Below are 8,627 nucleotides of genomic sequence, written 5' to 3'. Positions count from 1 at the left end.
AAAGGATTATTTGGGTTTTGAACGAAACGTCATTATATTTAAGCACGTCATTTAAAAGTCAAAAAATGAACGGTCTTTTCCTTGTCAAATCCTCACATTATCACAAGGTGAATTTTCACAATTTATAAAAGAAAATCTTTATTTTTCTTCCTCCTTCTCTTTTAAAAGAAATTTTCCATTTTTTTTTTTCTATTTAAAGATACAACTTTATCGTTACACGATGACTCAAATTATGGTTACCCTCGACGAACATATTTATTTCAACGGAATTCAACTTTCTTGGTTAAGTTTTTTAAAAGATTTAGAAACGGCGGAAAATATTGATCATTTATATCAAAAACATGTTAGTTTTATAAAAAACGTTGTCGCAAGGTAATAAATGATAATAATAATACTATCAAAATCTAATTAAAAACAGGTAGAATTTAATACATGATTTTTTTTTTCAGGTGTTTTTTATCAAAAGACAGCGAAGAATTATTAAAATGTTTAAATAACATAATCGAAATAGTATTGAAATTTCATTACACGACCGTATCCTCACCTTTCGTCATGTTAATCGATGGTAAATACGAACATTTAAAATTTAACGTTTTAAAAAAAAATTTCAAAGATTTTTACACGGTCATGAGAACGTTTCTCAAAATATTAAAAAATAAAGTAGCCGCAAAAGAAATTCCCAATTATCATTATGTTTTAATAGAAAAATTCAATTTGAAATTGGATTGAATTTAGCAATAATAATAATGATATTGATAATAAATCGAACGATCACGTGATCGGTAATCCATTTAAATTATCAAGAACGGAAGTTGTTACTTTTTCTATATAATCATCGTCGTTTTCGTCCTTACGTAGGCTCGGATTAATTTTAATCTCGTATTCCGGTCCGTAGAGTGTTAAAAACTGAAAATAATTTTTTATTTAACTGTATTTTAGAGTTTGTATATCCAAAAGTAATAATAATAATAATAATTAATCAATGAAATAAAATTTTTTGTTATAAACGAATAAGAAATTTGTAAAGTGATTAAATTTTTATTTTGTTGTTATTTAAAAAATTAAATAAAGATAATTACCGGATCGTCAGGTGGTATATCGTTTGATATTGGATAATTTAAAATCAAACTTGTTAAATATGTCCAAAATTTTGATGTATTTGCAATATTATATCCTCCTGCAGTGAAGAGAAAATATGTAACATATCAATAAATGTCACAGTATTAATTATGTACATATTGTTATATATAAATTTAGTTTTAAGTTTTTTGTAATAAAGACAAAAAAAAAAAAAAAAAAAAACTGACAAATATTTTTTTTTTACCTCCTCCTAATATCAATAATGGTAATTTAACATTAATAATAGATTTTAAACATTCTCCTATTCCGTAAGGTGTCACATTAAAACCTCCCAAAGGATCTTCTGGAAGTGTGTCGGCACCGCATTGTACAACAATGGAATCAGGTTTGTATTTTTCTATTATTTTATTAAATATAACATTAAAAATTTTAATGTATTTATCATCTTTTATTCCACTTTTTAAAGGTACATTAACTGTAAAAAATTTTCCTCTCCCTTCTCCAATATCATCTATTGATCCTGTCGATGGAAAGTAGCCAGGTTCATATTTGTGAATACTGAAAGTAAGAACTCTGGGTGAAAAAATAAATGCATTTTCTACACCATTCCCTGAAAATTGATATCATGAATAAAAAAGTTTTTAAAAAAAAAAAATGGATTATTGTTTAATGTATCAGCTAACCATGGTGAACATCTAAGTCGATGTATAATATTCTTTTGAAAAATTTTAGCAAATATTGAATTGCTATAACGATATCATTCACATAACAAAATCCTCCAGCTTCGTCTCTTTGAGCATGATGCCAACCGCCAAACCAATTAATTGAAATTGGCTGAATATTTGAGGAGATTGTTGTTTCAAAACAATATTTTGCATATACTTTTCTTCTTGTTTTATCAGATTCAATAAAATCATTTGTTTCATCATTATCTATGCAATATTCATCAATTTTAGGTTTTATTTCATTTGTCAAATTATTAGATTCGTTTGTTCCAGGTCCCATTTTTAAATAACTTTTCGGTTGGGTGTTAAGTGAACTGTGAGGCAAAGATTTTTTCTTTATTTGTAATGTTTCACTAATTAATTTTTTAGCAGCTGTCAAAGAACTACCTGCGATAAGTTTAACAAAATCAAGAATTCCTTCAAATAAAGGGCAATCGTAACCTAAATTAAAATCAGCAATTTCACTGCAGTTCATCATATCTTCCAAGTCTGAACTATTTTGAATTTTTTTTAAAATTTCAATGTATTCAAATGAATGAAATGATGATAAGTCTTCTAGGGTAGCTTCTTCACATTTGCAAACTTCGCATTGAGATAATAAATTATAAGAAGAAATTAATGACTGAGAAACTAATGCCTAAAATGAAATATAAGCAAACTATATATGCTATTATTCAGATAAAATATTTATATAATAATAAAAATTAATTAAAAAGGTTACCCTATTTTCTATATTGGGTATATTTTTTGATACATTAATTAGTTTTTCATCAAGTATGTAATAATATTTTTTTTTCTTTGACATTTTGTAAAAATGACTTTTAAAACAATTATTAAATTTCTTTAAATACGTAAACAAAAATTACACACAAGTGGCGGTAAAAAGGCGGTAAAAGGGACTTTGGCTTTAGAATTTAGTCTGCTGCCACTTTATCAAAATTGAATTTAAGAATTGTGTTAAGTTTACCATTGATGTATGCCAGGAGTAGTTCTAATTATTTAAAAAAATGTTTAACATTTATTCTAATATTTGGATCTTTAATAGTTCTTCTTATAATATTTTATCTTGAAAATAGTGTGAAAGTTAATAATGCACAAAGTGAAATACTATTATTCAATGAAGCATGGATACAAGAAGATGAGAAACTGTTAAATTTAACTAATTTTCGATATGTAATAAAAAACGACGTTTGTGGAGAACCTTTTCGAAAAAACACTTTAGCAATTTTAATTGTGACTTCTTATGCTGGAGATGTAGAAACACGAAGCGCAATTAGAAGATCATTCCCCGCTAAAACACTTTTAAAGTTTGGAGTACGTAGAGTTTTTTTATTAGCTCTTATTGATGAGAAAAAAAATTATAATCAAGTGTCACAAGCTGCTATCGAAGACGAAAATCGAAGATTCGGTGACATTATCCAAGGGAATTTTATCGAAGACTATAGAAATTTAACGTACAAACACATAATGGGTCTTCAGTGGGCTTCTAATCATTGCCAACAGGCCAAGTATATAATTAAAATGGATCATGACATAATTTTCGATTTCTACAGACTAAACTTTTTATTAAAAAATTACCCAGAGATAAGTATTTATTAGCAGGCTATGTTATGACTCACATGAAACCAATTAGAGAGTCAACAAATAAATGGTATGTTTCAATGAAAGAATATTCAAGATCAAATTACCCAAATTTCCTGTCAGGTTGGTTTTACATAACAAATCCAAAAGTCGCAAAATTGCTTTGTTCTCTTCGAATAAAATTAATTATTTTTGGATAGATGATTTATTTGTTACTGGTTTATTAGTGGAGAAAACAAATATAAGTCTCTTTAAGCTTAATAGATTTTACACTACCCATCATGAATATTTAAAATGTTGTATCGATAAACCGGGTTATGCTTGCGATTATTTAATTGGTCCTTTAGGAAATGATAATAAACTCTTTTTCAAGTTTCAAAAATATGCTGAAAATTGTTTTTATAAAAATTGCAAAAAGAGAAAAGAGGAAAATTCAGTTAAAAATACATGTATAGCTACATGGAAAGAAAATCCATTCGGCAAAGGTCATGCCCTTATTGATCCTGTAAAGTTAAGGTGATAAAAACAAATTTCATAAGGTCAATTTTATCAGACTAAAACTCGGTTGATTATTGCCAAATAATTTCAACCCAATTTATAATCTCAATTAAAAAAAAAAATAATTTTTTTTTTGGATACTAATTAGATTTGACTTTTACATATATATATAATTTTTTTGTCGTAATCGGTAGTTAATTTAATCCCGATAATTGTTTAATTTTTTATTATTTAGGGTAAACAAGTGCCAAAACATCTTTTTTTTTTTTTTATAATTTTTATTTAAATTTTTTATTTTACTTAAGAAAATATTAGAATTTATCATTCATTAATACTAGCGGTAGAATTTTTTCTGCAAATATTAACGAATGTGGATTAACATTCATTATTTATTATATTCCGACTTTTTTTGCTCATTTTTTTTTTTTATTTATTTATTAATTTGAGACATTTACTATTTAAAGTTTATAAAAATATATAGTTATATTAGTGAGAAAATAAAAAGAAATATTTAATTTTGTTATTTTTTTTTGAATATTTATTTATAAATTTTAATAATTTCATTTAATTATAAAAAAAGTTTAGTACTTTTACTTATTCTATACATTTTTTTCATAATATAAAGAGTAATAATCTATTTTGAAATTCTAATTTTTTTTTAATAATTAATTACTAAGCAGAAAATTTCATATCGATTTCTAGTCACAATAATAATCACCCACCCTTTTTTAAATAAAAGTCATTTGCTCTGCATAACAAAGAAAAAAAAAAAACGATTCACATGTTTTTCATACATTTTATTTCAATATGGAATAAGTATTGCTTTGTTAATCTTATTAAACTATCACAAAAAAAATAATATCTATAAAATTTTTGTTCATTTATTTTTTTGTAACATTTTATATAATATATATTTGTTTCATTTAAAACAGGGGGTTTTTTTTTGTTTTTGTCACTGATAATGTAATTTTAATTTTTTTTTAAATTTAGGTAGGATTTATGAAAATCTTTGACAATCCAGAAATTATCAATCACCAAACCATCTTTATCAACGGAAACTTGTTCAAAATATAAATGAGTTTTATTATAAGCTTTCATACGAGTGTATCCATAATCAGAGCTATGGAAAGCTGACCAATCTCCAAGTTTACTTTTAAAATGATCCACATATTCATTACAACCCTGTGAAAAAATTTGAAATAGATATCGAGTGCAATTTAATCATGTTAAAAACAAAACAAAAAGAAGCAGGAAAGTCTTACAGCTGATCCAGTTATAATATGTACAGGAGCTCCAGGATTATGGTAAGGATTTACACCAGTGCTGCCATTATAAATTTTGTAATTATATAAAGGCCAAGTCCTTTCATAACTATGCTCATGTCCCCATATTTCAACATCAACTCCATACCTATAAAATAAATCTTCTAATCCGAATGATATAAATGGAGGAAGTCCAACGCGAACTGAATCTGCTATAAAAGTGCAATCATCTTTATCATCATTTGAACAGTACATTGGCCTGTGACCTAAAGTTATAATCCAAGGTCTTACAGTTCTATTTTCAGGAGCAGAAGCTTCCTAATAATAAAACATAGTTTATACATTCTTCTTCTTATTTATTCCTCTCTCTCTCTCTCATTAATTATAATTATATAAATTTAATTTTATATTACTTTGAGATCCTTACGAAGCCAATTATACTGGGTTATTAAAGAGTTAACACCATAATTTAGAAAATAATAAAACTCTGTTGAAAAAACGACAAAATGTATTGGACCAATATTAAAACTATAAAATAAACCTTGAGTATCGCCAGGCATTGAAAATCTGTTTCTGTAGTGTGAAAAATTACTGAAAAAAAAATAATAAATTTTAAATAAGTAAAACTAAAACAATAATTAAAATTATATATAAATATAATTACTATTTCTCTTCATGATTTCCAACGGCAGTCATGTATGGTACATGAGCCGCTATTGGTTGTATTTGCCTCATGAATTCATTTCCGATTTCACCATTATCAGAGTCTAAATCATAAGCAAAATCGCCCACATGAAAAATGGCATTATACATTCCTGATTGAGCTTCTGTTTGTAGAAATGGAAGAGACTGTGCATTAACAGCTCCCATATCACCATAAATAGCAAATGAGGGTGACCAATCTGAACCTTTTGGAGATGTTCGAAAAAATAAAAGCTCTGACCAACCCAAATTACTTCCACAATGATATTCTAAAATAAAAAAATAAACAGTATTATAACGCAAAAGACATGGGAAAATATAAAAGAAAGATAAAAGTGTAAAATAAGGCAAACCATAAGTCGCGTTTTCAATTAAATTCGGTAAAAGAACTCTGTGAATATAAAACTTTCGTTTCAATTTTCCACCATCACGAAATAATGTTTGATTTCCTTCGGCTCTATCGATTAAACCATTTAATCCGTATTCAACAACCGAATGTTTCGTTTTTGAAGTAGTGACCCAAGTTACGACTATGTCACTCACGGTGTTTCCAAAAGCAATATGAATTTGAGTAGGTTGATAATCTTCAACAGAATATTTACTAGCAACGGTTAATGTATTAGTTAATACGACAACTAAGAGAAATGCACTTTTAAAACACCAAAAAAATGACATTTTGACAAAATTAAAAAAAAAAAAAAAAACAAAAATTAAGACAAGATGTGAGTTTTAAAAAAAAATACGAATTAAAATATGAAACTTGAAATAGAATACTTAAAATTATCTTATACGTAAAAACAATTATTTAATTATTCGCATAATTTTTGAATGTAAACTCTTTTTTAAAAAGCGAAAAGTCATTTTAAATTAGTCGTGGTTATAAAATTTGAAAAAAAAACGTGGATCTAGCTGTTGTCTGCAACCGTAATAATCAGCATGTCGGTGATATAAAAAAAAAAAATTATAATTAAAGTTAAATGAATTTAATTAATAAAATTGTGTAAGATATATTTTATTACATTTAAATATTAGCTAATGTAAGTTAAAATTTTAATTTAATAGTTTTGATAGCCATTATTATTCATTTTTTTTTTTTTTTTTTTACATAAAAAATGTTATAAATTGCTATTAACACATTAATATACCAAAAAAAAAAAAAAAAAAAATTTATTTTGCAGATGAATTCTCCTTTTAAGGAAGATAGAGAAAAGTGTTGGAATCATAGAGATAATTATTGGAGTTGTTTAGATAAAAATAATGAGGTAGCTGAAAAATGTTTAGAAATGAGAAAGGAATTTGAAAAGCATTGTTCTAAACAATGGGTAATGAAATACCTAAATAATTTTTATTGTAATTTTTTATGTTTAATAACTGTTTACATGTAAATAATAAATATTTTAGGTGCAGCATTTTGATAGGAGAAGAAAATATGAGTTATTTAAAGCCAATTCTAATAACAATGATTGGTCTTGGCCGGAAGAAAAAAAATAATTCAGTAACAGTGTCCGTAGAAATTATAATTAATATGAAGTATTAGAAAAATTTTGTGATTAAATAGTTTGTATAAATACAATGAACAGAATTTTGCATATATAATAATATAAAATATTTTAAACAAAACCTTTTAATTATTTTAATTTTAAAAGCAAACGATTAAATTTTTTTACATCTATCGTTTTAAAAAAAAAAACTTCATAAATTTATTTTTAAAATATTTTTATATTGTAAAGAAAAAAGAATAATTTTATGATTGAATAAAATTTTGATTTTTATTAAAAGTGGTTCAAAAAAACAAATTTTTATTGTAACAAAGAGTTAATGTTAAGTATAACTGTTAAATATTTTCACATTTTTTTGAAAAAATTGTTTTAAAAATATATAAAAAGCCAAAAAGAGTAACATAAAAATAATTTAAAATGAGTTTTCTTTTTTATTTGCATTTTATAGTTTATGTTTTATTTTTAAAATTAATGTTTATTAATGGCGAATAAATATTCAAGAATGCAAATAAAATATTAAATATTGAAAGAGGACTTGGAGAATTTAAAATTTGAAAATTCCCTCCAAATATACATTCAAAATATCAATATTGTGACGTCAAAATCAGTTAACCAATCATGGAGTTTTCTCTGACGTCATGAGTTCTATTTTTTAATTTACTTTTTTTATAAAAAAAAATTTTTATCTATTGAAAATTTCATCAAATTAAAATAATGTAAAATAGATTTATTTGTATTTAATAAATAAAAATTTTATTAATTTTATTTACTTGGTTAAAAAATTTAACCTTAACTTTAACATATAAAAATTTCTAAATAATTTTAACATGTATTTTTCTTTTCTTCATTTTGTTTTAATTTTTATTGGATGAGAATTTAAAAAATAATTATTTTAAAATTTATATTTGTAATTAAATTGTAATCATTTAATATAATTTAATTAAACAAAATAAAATATATTATTTCAAAACGTTCAAAAAAATTTTTTTTTCAGAGCCTATCCTTAGTGAAAACTAAAATAAATAAGTAAAAAGTAATACATATATTATTGCATATTGAATAAAATGTTAAATTATTTTAAAATTTTTTTGTTTATTTTTAAAAACATAAAATGTAACTGTTAGAATTTGTAATTTAAATAAATAAAAAAAAAAACATAAAAATAAGAAAAAAAAAAAAAAAAAATTTTTTTGTTGTGAAGCAATGACGCTTAGCGGAATATTGACGAACTAAAAAGTCGACCGACGAATAGCGACCACGCCAGTTTCGACTCCATGTTT

The 8,627-nt window shown here is 24.5% G+C and overlaps 5 protein-coding genes across 5 annotated transcripts in view; 3 read left to right on the top strand and 2 right to left on the bottom strand.

Annotated features, from left to right (window-relative positions):
- The window catches only part of Phum_PHUM284330 (uncharacterized protein), a gene marked incomplete at both ends in the record, with an annotated part of 4,991 nt that extends 4,262 nt beyond the window's left edge, over positions 1–729 (top strand). Inside the window, 2 exons of the mRNA XM_002426840.1 lie at positions 200–372; positions 450–729. Coding sequence (XP_002426885.1) covers positions 200–372; positions 450–729 — 453 coding nt within the window. The remainder of the gene's footprint in view (positions 1–199; positions 373–449) is intronic.
- A 42-nt stretch (positions 730–771) lies between these two features.
- Phum_PHUM284320 (histone deacetylase, putative) lies at positions 772–2,610 on the bottom strand (the record flags this gene model as incomplete). Its single annotated transcript, XM_002426839.1, has 7 exons — positions 772–906; positions 1,080–1,177; positions 1,325–1,690; positions 1,764–1,914; positions 1,947–1,966; positions 2,160–2,442; positions 2,527–2,610. The coding sequence occupies 7 exons, from the start codon at positions 2,608–2,610 to the stop codon at positions 772–774; spliced, it is 1,137 nt and encodes a 378-aa protein (XP_002426884.1).
- Positions 2,611–2,777: 167 nt separating this feature from the next.
- On the top strand, positions 2,778–3,906 carry Phum_PHUM284310 (beta-1,3-galactosyltransferase, putative; the record flags this gene model as incomplete). Its single annotated transcript, XM_002426838.1, has 3 exons — positions 2,778–3,313; positions 3,388–3,509; positions 3,587–3,906. 3 exons carry the CDS (start codon positions 2,778–2,780, stop codon positions 3,904–3,906), a joined length of 978 nt encoding a protein of 325 aa, XP_002426883.1.
- Positions 3,907–4,853: 947 nt separating this feature from the next.
- Positions 4,854–6,523, bottom strand: Phum_PHUM284300 (acid phosphatase precursor, putative; the record flags this gene model as incomplete). Its single annotated transcript, XM_002426837.1, has 5 exons — positions 4,854–5,066; positions 5,147–5,464; positions 5,560–5,737; positions 5,811–6,117; positions 6,202–6,523. 5 exons carry the CDS (start codon positions 6,521–6,523, stop codon positions 4,854–4,856), a joined length of 1,338 nt encoding a protein of 445 aa, XP_002426882.1.
- A 503-nt stretch (positions 6,524–7,026) lies between these two features.
- Phum_PHUM284290 (uncharacterized protein) lies at positions 7,027–7,339 on the top strand (the record flags this gene model as incomplete). Its single annotated transcript, XM_002426836.1, has 2 exons — positions 7,027–7,170; positions 7,250–7,339. 2 exons carry the CDS (start codon positions 7,027–7,029, stop codon positions 7,337–7,339), a joined length of 234 nt encoding a protein of 77 aa, XP_002426881.1.
- Between the last annotated feature and the right edge of the window lie 1,288 nt (positions 7,340–8,627).

Source organism: Pediculus humanus, genomic scaffold (assembly GCF_000006295.1).
Source record: "Pediculus humanus corporis 1103172107667 genomic scaffold, whole genome shotgun sequence".
NCBI lineage: Eukaryota > Metazoa > Arthropoda > Insecta > Psocodea > Pediculidae > Pediculus > Pediculus humanus.
This window is presented reverse-complemented; position numbering and strand designations above follow the sequence as displayed.